The sequence below is a fragment of the Megalops cyprinoides genome, chromosome 2 (genome assembly GCF_013368585.1).
Source record: "Megalops cyprinoides isolate fMegCyp1 chromosome 2, fMegCyp1.pri, whole genome shotgun sequence".
Lineage (NCBI taxonomy): Eukaryota > Metazoa > Chordata > Actinopteri > Elopiformes > Megalopidae > Megalops > Megalops cyprinoides.
In genome coordinates, this window is record NC_050584.1 from 13805735 (window position 1) to 13821473 (window position 15739).

General features: G+C 50.4%; 1 protein-coding gene across 1 annotated transcript in view; it reads right to left on the reverse strand.

Annotated features, from left to right (window-relative positions):
- Window positions 1-15739, reverse strand: part of LOC118773123 (cullin-1) — a 33887-nt gene that overhangs the window by 743 nt on the left and 17405 nt on the right. Inside the window, exons 3-21 of the mRNA XM_036521902.1 lie at window positions 12397-12574; window positions 11314-11481; window positions 11172-11222; window positions 10702-10792; window positions 10288-10451; window positions 9349-9511; window positions 8878-9008; window positions 6366-6473; window positions 6128-6234; window positions 5493-5541; window positions 5217-5348; window positions 4041-4158; window positions 3227-3303; window positions 2959-3090; window positions 2515-2607; window positions 1441-1488; window positions 808-890; window positions 434-539; window positions 190-303 (exon numbers count right to left, since the gene is read on the reverse strand). Coding sequence (XP_036377795.1) covers window positions 190-303; window positions 434-539; window positions 808-890; window positions 1441-1488; window positions 2515-2607; window positions 2959-3090; window positions 3227-3303; window positions 4041-4158; window positions 5217-5348; window positions 5493-5541; window positions 6128-6234; window positions 6366-6473; window positions 8878-9008; window positions 9349-9511; window positions 10288-10451; window positions 10702-10792; window positions 11172-11222; window positions 11314-11481; window positions 12397-12574 — 2113 coding nt within the window. The remainder of the gene's footprint in view (window positions 1-189; window positions 304-433; window positions 540-807; window positions 891-1440; window positions 1489-2514; window positions 2608-2958; window positions 3091-3226; window positions 3304-4040; window positions 4159-5216; window positions 5349-5492; window positions 5542-6127; window positions 6235-6365; window positions 6474-8877; window positions 9009-9348; window positions 9512-10287; window positions 10452-10701; window positions 10793-11171; window positions 11223-11313; window positions 11482-12396; window positions 12575-15739) is intronic.

Sequence of the window (15739 nt, forward strand, 5' to 3'; positions counted from 1 at the left end):
ATGCCATATGAGAAAGCAAGAGCGTTTCACAGGAAAGCTGACACATAAAAGTGTTCGCATATTGTCACTGTGCTTGTGTGTGGGTTCACAGAATACCAAAAAAAAGCTGTATTCGGATGAATCACATTTTCACAGCGTACTCATTCTTGCTCATGCGGGAGGTCTGAGGTCCAGGGAACAGTCACTCACCTTGATGACAGGGACCCTGGGTTTAAACCGGGAGGAAAGCTGGTTTAGGACCTCCGCCAGCAGCTGCTGGTGTTTGAGCACTTTCCTCATCTTCATGATTCTGACGATGGCAGCCTGCAGACACAGTTCAGTTAAAAACGTCTGTGCACATCTGCAGAACCCAGCAGAGAACTAACACCATCTGCACACCATTTCACGTGTGTGTGTGTGTGTGTGTGTGTGTGTGTGAGATGGTGAAACGCACCTGTATGAGTAGTTTCCTGTCCTCCTCGATGTTCTTGTGGGTGGTCTCCTGCTCCTGCTTCTGTTCTGTCTTCATTGGCACATTGATGTTGACTCGCAGCTTCTTACTGCACACACCACCAATGAAAGGTTGTCTTTATAAGACTGTCACACAACGCCACCATCTGACCAACGAGATCTTATCTTTACATTTCTGCTAACCGTGACAGGACTTGCATTTACCAGCTAGTTAAAGTATACCGAGGATGTATACATGCATTTCCAAAATGTTAACCATACAGGGAATTGCACAGATTTTATGTATTATCAACATCACAGCAAATATTCTCTGCAAGACCATAAACACACAGAAGGAACGATTAAGAGATCACTTACTTTTTATATCCCAGGAAGAGTTTTATTAAGGTGTCAGGCTTGAACTCCACCTCATCCACATTAGCATTCTCATCTTCCAGGACCTGTACATCAAAAACGGTGCATTAAGAAACCAAAGAAGGAATCAAGAGAATCTATATACCTTCACGGAAGAACAAGATATGCATCACCCGCAGTAAATTTAACAAGAGTTAACAAGTAGTCAGTCTGTCTGAAATTCGGTTGATTTACTTGGTATTAGTCTACTGCATCACTGTCCTTGAAATGGTAAAGTTTTTGAAAAGAGTTACACACTGTACACTTGATTTGATGATACCATGCAGCACATTTACATGTACTACACAGGCCATCTTTAATATGCTAAGGTAGGTAGGTAGTTTGTCTACATTATCATAGCATGGTAGGTACCTTAGGCTAGACTAGAATGTTTAAGTGGCACTATAAAGCATTCTGCACATGACACATAGTTCATTCTTTACATTTCAGACTGACAACTGACAAAATTAAATCCCCGATACAGTACTAACACCCAGGTGACCCCTTGTGGACAACACTAGAATTACATATGTAACAACAACCAGTGAAGAACGTAGTCATGGAAATACAAGTCATGGAAACAGCATTTACACTCACCAGTAATTTGGACTTCAACAAGATTTGTAAAACCTGCACCAATATGTCCTATGAAAACAATAATAAAAAAAAGTTATCAGTGTGAACTGGCTAGTCCTAATATATGCTACAGCAAAACAGATTACACTCATTTATACATGGCCCTGTCTCCTTACTAAGACTATGATACTGCCTTTTACGAATCTTGTTGAGGAAAAGTATTTCCCAACAATATCACACATTACCAGATACTTGTCAAATTGAAATTCTGCTCCAAAACAACTTAATTCTCCAGACTGATCTCTAGCACTGTGATCGGGTCTCTGTCTCTGCTCTTGTCTTCTCAGACCCCTGTATCTCTCTCCTCTCACTCACTCACTCACTCACTCACTCACTCACTCACTCACTCACTCACTCACTCACTCACTCACTCACTCACTCACTCACTCACTCACTCTCACAGACCACTTAAACAGAACACTTCCCTTCCTCTCTCTCCCAGAGGAACAGCACAGCTCCCTCTCTCCCAGAGGAACAGCACAGCTCCCTCTCTCCCAGAGGAACAGCACACCTCACTCTCTCCCAGAGGAACAGCACAGCTCCCTCTCTCTCCCAGAGGAACAGCATAGCTCCCTCTCTCTCCCAGAGGAACAGCACACCTCCCTCTCTCTCCCAGAGGAACAGCAGCACCTCCCTCTCTCTCCCAGAGGAACAGCACACCTCCCTCTCTCCCAGAGGAACAGCACACCTCCCTCTCTCCCAGAGGAACAGCACAGCTCCCTCTCTCCCAGAGGAACAGCACAGCTCCCTCTCTCCCAGAGGAACAGCACAGCTCCCTCTCTCCCAGAGGAACAGCACAGCTCCCTCTCTCTCCCAGAGGAACAGCACACCTCCCTCTCTCCCAGAGGAACAGCACAGCTCCCTCTCTCCCAGAGGAACAGCATAGCTCCCTCTCTCTCCCAGAGGAACAACACAGCTCCCTCTCTCTCCCAGAGGAACAGCACACCTCCCTCTCTCTCCCAGAGGAACAGCATATCCACCCCCCCCCCCCCCCCCCCCTCCCAGGGGAGCGGCAGACTGGACGCTGGCACTCACTATCTTGATCTGCGTGCTGTCGGTGAGCTGCTGCACTGTGTAGATGTCCTCTGTGTTGTACTGCAGAAGGATGGCCATCTGGAATGTAGAGGCCTGTGGAGATAAGAAGGGGATTGTACCCATTTATTCACTACAGGAATACACACACTGGCAAATTCATTCCCCATAATAACTGGGGGCAGTCAGCCCCAGACACCAGGCTCCACTCTGTTGTCCATTACCAACTGTCCACTGCTGGCTCAGACCCCATATTCTTTCAGTGTTACGACTTAAACATCTCATTGTATGACCGTAAGCATAGAGTGCCACATCATACAGAAGTCATTGTACCATTTGGTGACACCGAGGTTTTTTAACATTATTTTATGCATTCGAATCAAATGGCAACAAAGCTACCAATCCCACGTTTTCTGAGCAGAGGTGCGATGGAGCGCTCGTGCTCACCTGCAGGGTGTATCTGTTCTTAAAGCAGTTGGTGACCAGCTCTCCTTTGGACAGGTGGTACAGCCAGGTCAGCTTGCGGCCGCTGTGTCTGCTGGCGTAGAAGGCGGTGAATCTTTGGTAACTCCTCTCCAGCTGCGGGGAGAAGAGATCGCAGACAGGCTCAGAGGGAGGCCACCGGGAGCTGCGGCGGCGCCTTCAGCTGTTACGGGGCCGACCGGGCGAACTCCCGGCACCGCCGCGGAGATGAGGAACGGCGGCCATGTCTCACCTCGGACGGTAAAGCGAACGTGCAGGACTGCTGGAAGGGCCAAGACCCTGAACTGAGGACCTGGATGCTGAAGTCCACTGCAACACAAACGCATTTCACAGTTACCAGCTGTATTCAGGCATCAGGATCCTGCACTGTGCTCTCAGAACTCATTATTCATCATCGATTCATGGACTGACAATACGGCAGTGGCATTTTCAGCAACAATTCAACCGATGACAGTAGTTATAAATCCCATATAATCAACTGTGCCAGCACTGCGCATACTGAGTGGGACAACTTTGCTGGCTCTCTCGTCCCATTTCTGGAGGTAAAAGGTAACTTTTCCAGCCCTGCTACATTGGCCTTGCACCCTCTAGCACCTCTAGTGGTGAAACATACCTATTGCAGGAGCTGCTTGGTCTTGAAAACTAAGACGTTAAGTAAGGGGCAGTCCTATTTTCAGGGCTGCTTCTAGCTGCAGCCAAAAAATGTGTGGGTCTATTTAGACATCTTTTTAACTGTTTGCTAAGAAGCAATCTGTATTGCTAATGACCGAATTTGCAAACTAGCTTAAATATTTTTAACAGCCAAAATCTTGTTAAATCTCATTTGCCAGGAGGAAATTAAACCATCAGCCTCGTTCTACTCATCCCTGCCACATCACCCACAAACTATCCTTTCATCTGCTAGCTGTATGCTTATCCCCTGGGCTTAATTCAGTTCATTTTATTATGTTACAGAGTGAAACCTGCTTCTGCTACGATGGTGACCGATATCCACAAGCAACAGACACTCCATGCCACCAGGTGAGACCGAGGCGGGGGACACTTACGGTCCAAAGGCTCCGAGTTGGACAGATGCTTCTTGAATTGCTCGTTCAAGTCTTTGCTGACGCCGATGTCCTGGAACATGCGCTGCAGTTTGGAGGTGTACTCGAACCCGCACGCTTGCTAAGGGGCGAGGGGATGAGAGAGAGAGAGAGAGAGTGAGTGAGAGAGTGAGAGAGTGAGTGAGTGAGTGAGTGAGTGAGTGAGAGAGAGAGAGGGAGTGGGGGGGGGGGAGAGAGAGAGGGGGGAGAGAGAGAGAGAGAGGGGGGAGAGAGAGAGAGAGAGAGAGAGAGGGGGGGTAGAGAGAGAGAGAGAGAGGGGGGGAGAGAGAGAGAGAGAGAGAGAGAGAGGGGGGGTAGAGAGAGAGAGAGAGAGAGAGAGAGAGAGAGAGAGAGAGAGGGAGAGAGAGAGAGAGAGAGAGAGAGAACTCAGACTGGCCTCCACAGATGCAACAACAGGAAACAAGATGCACCGCACTGTTCGACCAACACTGCCCTTCATCACCGCACAGTCATGGTCCAGTAGTGCTCTGGCAGAGTGCAGGGGATTAAAAGGATGAGCCCATGCTGTTACAATGACTCTGAAGACACTGCGGTGAAACCAGTCTGGTGCTACCGACACTGCTGGCACTAATGGGAAACATCCTGCTGTAGTCATGAAGCGCCTTCTACGAACACTAATTACTCACGACAGGGAAAACCAGTCACGTTAGGATGACTGGTTTCAGTCGTGCGAAATGAGTGGACGGTGAGTAGACGGAATGCTACTGTGCCCGCTGGCGCTCTGAGCGCAGTAAGACAGGCGGCCGGCAGCGCCCATCGATGTGCCGACGCGCTCGCACACCAGCCACTCCGTTCTCTCCGGTCAGCACTGCTATTTTGAGCGTGGACAGAAATGCGTAATCGCTGATAAAATTAAAACGGCGCAAACGGAAAAGGCTGAGGGGGAAAAGCCGGGGTGGAGCCGACGGCACCCGCTGAGAACGCGGGAGTGGATGTCGGGGCGGTGTGGCGAGAGTGCATGAGCTCCTGTTTGAGCTATGCTCCGGCCTGCTGGTTTACAGCACAGGGAGCCGATGCCGGGCCTCACGCTCGGGAGTCCACGCTCCGTTGCAGGGCCGGTTTCAGGAGGAGCGGCGAGGGAGAAGGGGCCGGGGCGGGGGGGGCATAAGGGGGCCCCACCTTCAGTTTGGAGATCATGCTGGCCTCGGCGTCGTCGCTGGCGCTGTTCTGGTGAACCAGGCGCTTGGCCAGCATCTTGGCGTAGAACTTCTGGAACACGTCTTTGTCTTCGATGTACTTGAACACCACCATCTAACAACAGGCGGGAGATGGGGAAGGGGAGGGTCAGTCATGGCACATTAGTGACAGTGAGTGTGGTAGTCTGCCCTGAAGACAGGCACCCCGTCTCAGTAAACAGAAGCAGCAAACACTGGCCCCTCCAGACCCCAAACTCACCACTTGGTTGAGAGTATCCTCTAGCTCTGCCTCCTCTGGATTCTTAGAGCTGAAAGAGAGGAGGACACATCCAATAAACACACCAGTCTCTCTCTCTCGCGCGCATGCACACACACATAGGGTAGCTGTTACAGCCGTAGCAGACATTCTGGCAGTGTAATCAAACGGTACCCTTTGTGATGAAGCCATGCTAAGACGCATCAGTGGTGAGATCCTGCTAAAGAGTGAAATGCTCCCAAACTTTTGCTGCGTAAGCATGACACAGCACTCAGGGTAATGCACCTGGCCTTGGGCCTTTACATTGAGTCAGCTGTGGGGGAGGGGGAGGGGGAGGGGGCACGCAATGCTGCATCACACTGCGCAGCAGGCAATGAACGCCCCCAACTGCGCAGCGGGCGACGAACACCCCCAACTGCGCAGCAGGCAATGAACGCCCCCAACTGCGCAGCGGGCGACGAACACCCCCAACTGCGCAGCGGGCGACGAACACCCCCAACTGCGCAGCAGGTGTCGAATGCCCCCAGCTGCGCAGCGCTGCGTAGCAGGTGATGAATGTTCCTGACTGCGCAGTGCTGCGCAGCAGGTGATGATTGCCCCCGACTGCGCAGCACGGCACAGACAGGACAGAGACGCACCTCTTCTTCAGAAGGGAGTCGCAGTATCGGGCCAGCAGCTCCGGAGATTTACTGGACGACTGCGCCATCTTGGTCACCGCGTTGTTGTTGATGAACCGGCCGCAAGCCTGCAGGGGGGGGAAGGAGAGGACATGATCCACGTTACACACGCGGCATGAAACCAACCTGGTACGAAAAGAACCGCGAAAAAAGGGTGCGGGGAGAGGAGGACCTCCTCTGTGAAGCCTCAGAGCCCCACCTTGTCGAGCGCAGCCACAAAGCCAGCGTCATTGTTGAACGCCGACATTACTAGTGCATTGTACTTCTTATGAACGTCCAGGATGGTCTGCACGTACATTTTGGGATCCTGCGGAAGCAAAGAAAGATGGAAAATGTCAAAGTCCATGCAGGAATATTGAGGCAAAGCGTGCGGACACATTTGACCACAGTGTGGCCGTACTGAGAGGAACAGCAGTGTTTTTCCACTTTCATGGCTACACTGGAGCATCACCAGGAGCCGTGTGTTCAGGCACAGAAAGACAAACTGCCACACGGTCAGGAGGCCAGCTCAGGCTATGCTCATGGCTGCCAATAAACCACTCGTTTAACTGGACTGCCTTTTCGGCACGCTACATGCTAAAACACTGGTTACTCCATGCCCAGTTCTGCAAGGAGAAAAGTTACTGTTTTTATGACTGACCATAATGAGGGCTACTTTCTTGGCCCCGTCTGGCTGTTGACATTTTATTTTTGAGTGGAGCCGGTTTGAAAGGACCCGTTTTTCTTTCTGGGGGTGGGGTGGGGGTGCAGCAGTGAACTTTGAATGTAACCGTTAAAACCGCTCCAGTGCTCGAGATCCGATATAAATCTTTCACGAGGGCCATGGCCGTCTGCACCTGGCCCGGCGCCCTTAGTGACAGAGCCATGCGAGGGTTCCAGTGTGGGCGCGCGACCGGCCAAAGCAAACGGTACCACCGGAGGTCGGTGGCGGAGTCCACGGTCTGCCGCTAAGCCCCGAGGGGAGGGCCTGCCAACGAGGGGAAACGGCAGAACCACCAGCGCGCGCTTTTAATTACGTTCCCGAGCGCAAGTCCTTGGAGGTTTACTCGCCGCGAGCCGTGAGTCTTACTTGGCAGTCTAATTAATGCGTCTCCCCCCCGCCCCCCCCCGCAACGACGCCCTCCAATCTAATTAAAGTATCGTCCTAAAATCTGATCCGGCCTCTCTGGGAGAAGACAGGGGTAATCCCAAAATCAGCCACAACTGCCCCGGGAGAAAACGGGAACAGCCCACACCAACTTTTAATCTCTTAATAACAGGGTAATAAATGCCACAAGGTCCTGCTGACAGTTCCAGAGTACACATCAGGACACAAGATTATTCTTGATCCTCACCCTCCTTCTCTGCGGTTCAACTGGCTCCCGGTGTAAACAGAAACTGACATCCTCACAGAAAGGCTAACGTTATGGTTACTTATGCGTGCTATTTAATTCAGGGGTGGGAGTGAGCGTTTGTGAAATCCCCGTTTAGCTCATTTGGGACTGGGAAACATATCATTTCCTGTTCTTCATCCTGAAAAAAACAGCCAACGCACCTGTTCGTGTTTACATTCATACACAGAAATAGTGATGAACTTGAATGAACAAAACTGCAACAATTCATTATTGAGCAAAGATGAAGTGAACAGTACTCTTGAGGAAAATGCTAATCTCACTGCTACAATGCAATAAAACATCTTGATGACATTTAGGATGACAGATACACACTGAAACATTTCTTCTGTTAACTCAGTGTTATATGCTACTCGATAAACGAAAGGCAATGGCTCATAAATTACCTTGGCCTGTTTTCAGCGCTAAGAGAACCACATATACAGTCAGCTCTGCTGTTGAGGGAAGAAATGAATTCAAGATCCAATTCAAAGAAGTAACTGTAATATTACTGATGAAAATGTGTCTTAATTTAATATGGACATCACACAAATTTATATCAGTGCGAGACTCCATGACGCATAAATGCCATGGCAACGCGCGTGAAGTCATGGCAACAAAGCCCCACAGGAGGCCGACATGCTGCCGTTGTGTCTCCGCACGGCCGACGCTGTGACACGAAACTCCCAGCATCCTCCTGTTCCCTTCGCCAGTCTCGCTTCCGCCACAGGAGCGGGGAGACAAAGAGGTCGCCTCAGCCGGAAACGGGCCCCGTTCTATTAGGGGAGCGGACAATTCACAGTTAACGGCGCGGCCGACCGCCGAGCCTGACTGAAGACCTGAGCTCAGAGAAATCCTGTTGCCAGGCAACGCTGGTTAATTCTTCGCCACGGCGTCTCCGCTTGCAGCAGTGCGAGGACGGAGGCAGCGGCACGCGCCAGGTGGGCCCGGCGGAGCCGGTAACCTCACGGCGCTAATGAGCGGGCCCCGAGTCAGTGTCGGCCCGTCTCCTCCTTTATATAGACACAAGGGCCCGGCATATCCCCATGTGACAGGAAAAGGGCAACAGGAACCTCATATTTAGAGGCTTGCTCTTCGCCATCAAATGGTCATATGTGATGACCTGTTCAGATCCACCACAATAAAAACGCCCTCCAAGCAACTGACTTTAAACCGATCATATCTGAGCTGTGTCTTTTGTAGAATTCATCCATTCAAATACACAAATTGGCCCTAAACCTGTTTTGGGCCATTTACCACAGAACTAAGAGGACCAGCAGAAAAGACACTCCAGTGGGACACCCCAGTGCGTAGTGAAGAGGCTCCTGTGGAGGAACTTACATTGAGAGCCGCTTCCCCGCACTTCTCAATGGCTGCCAGTCCCTGGTTGTGAATGTGCGTCTCCAGAAGCTTCTTGAGCTCTCCCAGGCCGTCTGTGATCCGGGACACCAGATTGTACATCCGGCCTAGGTCTGCGGAGCGGGGAGACACAGGCAGTGAGACCGGCGTCACTTCACAGATGCTCACGATCGCTGCCGTCACTAAAATTAAACAGCCACAGAGCAAAGGGGGCTCCCAGCTCTCGTGAATCCTGTCAGCTTTGAGACGGCAGCCATTTTGAATCTCAGCAATTCATGTGGAATTGAGACTGAGAATTGGACGTAGCTGGACTGTGCTTCATGCTGTAAGGTGCAGAACTGAGACTGAGAATAGACTGTATCTGGACTGTGGTTCATGTTGTATGGTGCAGAACTAGGACTGAGAATAATGTGTAACTGGACTGCGGACGGGAAGCCCCCCCCCCCTTCTCACCTTCGTTCTTGTCGGCGTCCAGCAGGTTCTGGAACTCCGTGTGGAAGATCTCCAGGTGCTTCTCGATCAGCACCTGCTCGCACTTGCGCGCCAGCTCGTCCTGTGTGCTCTCGTGGAGGTACACCTGCACCCTCCTCTGCTCCTCCAGGAGGCGCGCCTCTGCCTGCACACGTTACATACGCATGTTAAATACACGCACACGGACGCCACGCGCACACGCGCACACGCACACCCAGCATGCATGCGTACACAGACACACCCACACACACACACAAACATACGCACATGCACATACACACGTGCGCACACACACCTACACACGCGCACGCGCGCGCACACACACACACACACACACACACACACACACACACACACACACACACACACACACAAAACATACACAGACACACCCACCTACACAAACACACACACACACAAAATGTATGCATACACACACACACACACACACACAAAATGTATGCATACACAGACACACACACACACACACACACATAAAACATACACAGACACACCCACCTACACAAACACACACAAAATGTATGCATACACACACACACACACACACACAAAATGTATGCATACACAGACACACACACACACACACACACATAAAACATACACAGACACACCCACCTACACAAACATACACACACATGCATACACACAATCTTCCTAACAGAAGTCACCTACAGCTCACCAGTACATTTCCTCATTCTTCCATAAGCCCATATAAATCAATCTTGCTTTGCAGGAATGTCAACGAGTTCCACAGCATTTATTGCACCTGATACAACATGCAAGCTAAGCGTGAAAAAACCGCCTGCTGCTTTTTGGGTTCAGCACGGGGCTGAACCTCTGGCCCTCTGTTTACTACACAGGCACTTCCATTCACTTCCACAGGCCTCGTTAGTGACCCACCTTTTTCATGTATTCAGTAACGGGATTCTGTTGCAGGAACTCCGTGCTTTCCCTTGTGTAGAAGCGCTCGGTGTCTGCCAAGAACTGAGTCTCAAAGTACTCTTTGTATACAGATAATGTGGGCCCCTTAGCGAAGGCATCATCTTCATTCAGGCCCAGCTCAACTGCGAGAGACAAAAAAAACACGCTGTCACGCTCCACGGCCGAGCCTATCGCTCTTTCACTCGCTACTATAGATGCAAACGCGCTCACATGCAATGTAGTTTTAGTGGCTGGTCTCTTCATTTTTTTAAAAACAATGGCACCCTCTCCACAGCCTGCACTGTAGAATGGTGGAAGACCCAGCGGAGGAGCTAAACCTGTCTCGGACCGGACGGGCACCTCCCGGCGGTGCAAGGCCAGGGCGACACTCACCGTAGGACTGGACGACTCCGCTGATTAGCCTGGTGTTGATGGTCTCCCCGTTGCGCTCCTTCTCGATCAGCTTCAACACTGCGTTCGTCACCTGGGGCAGGGAGAAAGTGGGCATGACCGGAGCCGATTACTGCAACCCATCCCCCCACGATCGCACGCGTTCGATGGGGTACGCATCTCAAGGTCACACTGAAAGGGCCAGAAGTGACAGACCCAGTAATAACGCCAAGCCTGTTGTTTGCATTAGTTCTTTGACTCAGGTTCTCCGTTTAGAAAATTACCACACTGCACTGCCTCAGAACCAGCACAAATGCTAAGTTACTAGTTTGCTCGCTATGACACATCTACGCCCAAGTGAACACATCCCTTGACTCGCTAACACCTTAACCAACAGTACCTTTTCGTCGGACATAGTGCTCCTACATGAGCTAATGGCACGTCAGCCTAAACTGCCATTATTGGATACTCACTTGTTTATTCAGAGGTCGAAACAAGCATTCCCTCCATGTAACCAGGGCAAGCTGAAAAAGAACACAACACACGGGTTTACCGAGGGCCGAGCGGCGGAACCAAACAGGCCAACCAAACCTCGGCGGAGCGCCGGCGAGTTACCGAGTAGATTTCGTAGATCCCTTTGCGGCCCTCGTCGCACTCGCGCCGGACCCAGTGTCGGTTGAGGTAGGCACAGATACCGTTTAACACCTTGCTGGAGAACCTGTAGTCCTCCCACTGCTGCGTGTAGAACTTCAGCACGCTCTCGTCCATCAGGTCCTCCCCATCCTGCGGGGGGGGGGGGAGAGAAAACGCACGCGTCACGCCGGCTGAGTGTTAACAGGGACGCTTTTCAGGTGAGCGTGTGACGGCAGGAGCATCATTTACACACGGACTTCTGTTTTGGGAGACTGGTCTGAATGAGGCTGCTGAGTCAGCGCTATCCCCTCTCTGACCCCCCCCACCCCCACCCTCAACCCCAACAGGGCAACCAGTTCAACCAGTTCAACACTATTCCCAAGCCATAAGGGCTTCACTAAAGCCCAACACCGAGGGCTGAGCTGATGCCCAACCTTCAAATGAGCAAAAACGGCTGAAATCACAGGAACGCTGTAAAGGGTGCCTCATAAACCTAATTGGGCAATAAAACCACGGGAAGTGAAATTAGTTTGCTTGTCCCCAGAAGGGAATGACATTCGATAGCACATAACAGAAAGATACGGCAGGCGACACCCACCCACCGCGCAGCGCGGTGAATAGGGGATGATTCGGCCGGAATACAGGAGAGAAAGACGTCCTTTGTCCTCGGTGGATGATGAGGGGAATTCTCGGCCAAGCGACCGCGCACCCCCCTTCGTGTTGTGCAACCATCGTATGTGCCAACGCGTTTGATAATGAAATTGAATTATTCTGGCCTGGTAATGATCTAGTCCATTCGCGTTCTTGGTGAGGGCGCGCAAGAAAGTGTTGTGGAAAGAGTTCACGCACCGCACAGCCAAGCCATTTAAGAGCGACAGACAACAAGGAGAAAAGGGAGCAACACCACTGCCAGCCACAGAAATGGAGGGAACAAGTATTATGTAAACAGGGGACGGGAGAACAGTTACTCATTATAGCAATTAAAAGACAGAGTGACTCAGCATTACTGAAGGGAAAAAAAACAACTACAGAGAAAAGGCAAATGGAGAGTAAGGTGTATGTTACCTTGAGAAGGTTTGTCAGGTAGTTCTTCAGGAATTCCTTCAGTCTCTTGTAGAGCTCCAGTCCCACGAACTGGGCCCCCCCTGGGGTGGGTGCCTTCTTGGAAGGCTTGGAGGGGGGTGCCCCGGCACCTCGGGCCTGGTTGGATTGATGCACGCTTGTGCAGTAGTTATAAACATGTCTGAATCGCAGGTTAAGGAGGCAAAGCGAGACTCATCTATGCAGAAAGCAATGAAAAGCCCCATCTCCTGAATTATCAATACACCACAAAGGATTTCATAGGCTGAGGAAAAAACAGCCTACATCTGGCCTCTTAAAAGAAAACAGGCTAACACTGCAATTATCCACTCGGATCCTCTAAAACAGAGCATTTATATTAAGACGAAATGTGACTGGTAGCTGAAAACCGCAAGGAATTACAGCACAAGAACAACCATTGTTTTGGCTTCCAAATTATTGCAGGCATAAGACATATTTACTCAAAACTCACAATAATGAGATTGCATCAGGTTTCAGCGTGCATGCCTTTGCCAGCAGAACGTTCAACAAAGCCAGCACAGAAACCACAAGCATCCACGAGAAGCCAGGAAATAGGCTTCATTGAGCTCACTCCTCATTTAAACAACCCTGGAACAGATTATAAAAATCCAAACCTTTTTTTTTTCCCTTTCTTCTTCTGACAAGAGAGCGAGTTTGACTGCAAATACACAGACGAGCCTTAATCCCTGAGCCAGGAAGCTACACCAGGAATGTGAATTATGTTACGGCCTGAATTCTGCAGTAGGCGGAGATGCCTTCTCGATCAGCCACTCAGGCAAATTTACGCAGACCTTCCACTCGAAGTTAGCTTTTGTCTGCTAGCGCGACATTCTCTAAAACACGCTCAAACACACTTCCTTAATTAAACCCTTGTCACCGTTCAAGTGCCAGTCAACACAGAGAACATAATGCTTTGAAAACAGACAAAAAAGAAGACGAAAACGATGCACTTGAGACGGAAACAGTGGGGCCTGAGACAAGCTTGTGAAGTCTGCCTGAGCCCGTTTTGGGTGGAGTGGACCCCCCCGACGCTCCCGCCAATGGCACTTCACCGGCCTTTTGAGACAGCCAATAAAGGAAGCGTCTGAAGAGGGCACTTGGAGCCCAGCCTACCTTTCCAGAGAGAGAGAGAGCGTCTTTTCAGCCCTGTGTCACTCTCGGGCTCTCAGCACTGATAGAGGGCCTCAAGGAGCTGGGAAAAGCACTGGAGCCGCACCACAGCGCAGGACAGCTCCTCAGCCGAGCACCACAGCGCGCTCAGCAGCACCGCAACCGCGCACCTCTGAGGGAAGGCTCTGGCGGAACATCTGGCACGGTCCGCAAACCGTCCAGCCGTTTGTTGACGCTGAAAATGAAAGCGCCGGGGGGCCTCAGCTTCACCCATTAAGGGTGCACTTACTTTTGCTGGACAGGACCACCGAGAATTTCCTTTAAATAGGAAGGGTTTTGACATGCCCAGTGGAGGAGACCCAGTGGGAACCGCTGCAAACATTCACTGCTAACTAGTGAACTCGCTGACCTTGCCCTGACTGGACACAATGCCCTAACAGCCGTGACTGCATGACAGCTGTGGATTTTAGCTTATTTTACTCCAGTGCTCAGAAACACAGCTGATGAACTTAAAACAGACGGTACAAATATTTTTGTCTTGTAAAAACATTTAAGACAAACACACTGTGGATAAAAACACTTCAATTGTGTGTTTTTGGACCAAGCTGGATGAGGGAAAACAGAATCGTGACCGGTCTCAGAACGGACGCCACTTTGGTTAATGTACTTTCTGTTTTTTGCTGTAGCCCAACACGTATGTGCCACATGTGCTGTAGGTGCACTGTGACCCACTTTGCTATGCCGTATGTAGGCTTCTGGAACTGGGTTGTTGTTGCCTGCGTGTGACTGTCACGCCTCTACGTGGACTCTGGACTTCACCTAGTGATGCAGTCCTCTGCTCCAAGCGCTGCACCGGCAAGCAGCATGTTTCCGTAGATGCTGGGTTGGACCATTTACAAGGCATTGTTCCTCACTCAGAGGTAAAATAAGAAACAACACAAGTACAGAACGAGAAGGGGAAAAAAAAATAATGACAACGTACGAATCTTGCAAAGCACAAGATCCATGCCTTTTTCTGAACATCCAAACACGCTCGTCTGACTCGAAACAGCTGTGACTGTAATAGCAGCTTTTGTAGGACTGAATGTGAAGCTGCCACAGCACATGCTGGAACATTAGAGGGGTAATTGAAGGGTGTGCCATGCTGTCCCAGCGGGGGACGTGTGCAAGCCGGACCTCGGACCCGAGCCGCCGGCCGTCCTCTCGCGTGCCTCCGGCTCACAGGGACACCGTGGGAGGGCTTCCTCCGCTGCGATGACCCATCTTGTAATTAAGCAGCAGACTGGAATTACACCCCATCAAGGGTGGAGTGGAATGAACGACGAGGGATGGATTGGGGGGGGGGGGGGGCTGCTGATGTGATCTCCTCCTGCAGCAGTAAGGAGCAGGTACGATGGGGCTGCTCAGAGAACTACGTCATCCAGAGGAATATGAGCACCACTCTTTCATGGACTTGTTGTGAGCAGAACCGCTCACTGTAATGAGACGCACACAGTCAGCCTCTCTTTTTGATCAAAAGAAACCCACCCACCAACCCACCAGTTTAGAGGTGGAAATCACACAACCACTCATACTACAATGTGTGTGAGAAAAAACATCAATAGCCCCATGGCAAAGTGGAACATACCATAAGTGGCATCATTTACAGAGGAGTTCCACCTGAAACAAATCAAGTTACTAATTAATAATTAAAACTATAGCAGGGTGTTTGCATCCAACAGAACATTGGGCAGTTCTAAGCTGCAGGCTGACACAAATTTGAGTTGGTTTGAGTGTCCATTGTGAAAAAAAAATCCATTTTTGTGAGAATGCACAGTCGTTTGAATTTTTCTTTCAGAGAGCGAGTAGACCCAGCTCTCTGGGAGACACTGAGATACAGCATAACACCCATGTCTGAAAGACTCAGTTCAAACATTTTCACTCAGCAATGGCCACCTTTCACTTATGCCTCGAGTTGTTCACATCTGGAATGTTCAAACAAAGCACACAGTAAACACCGAAAGAACATAAATTAGGCCCAGCATGAGCGACGACTCAGCTCAACAACACATACTGCTGCTAGACATAGCACATACTCAAGTTGCTAGACGAATACTCTACTTCTTCACAAAGAGGAAGGTTTTGATATATATTCCTTGATGGAAATCTGAACAAACTAGTTATTAGACACATGTAGTAGTTCTTTGAGGACACTCCT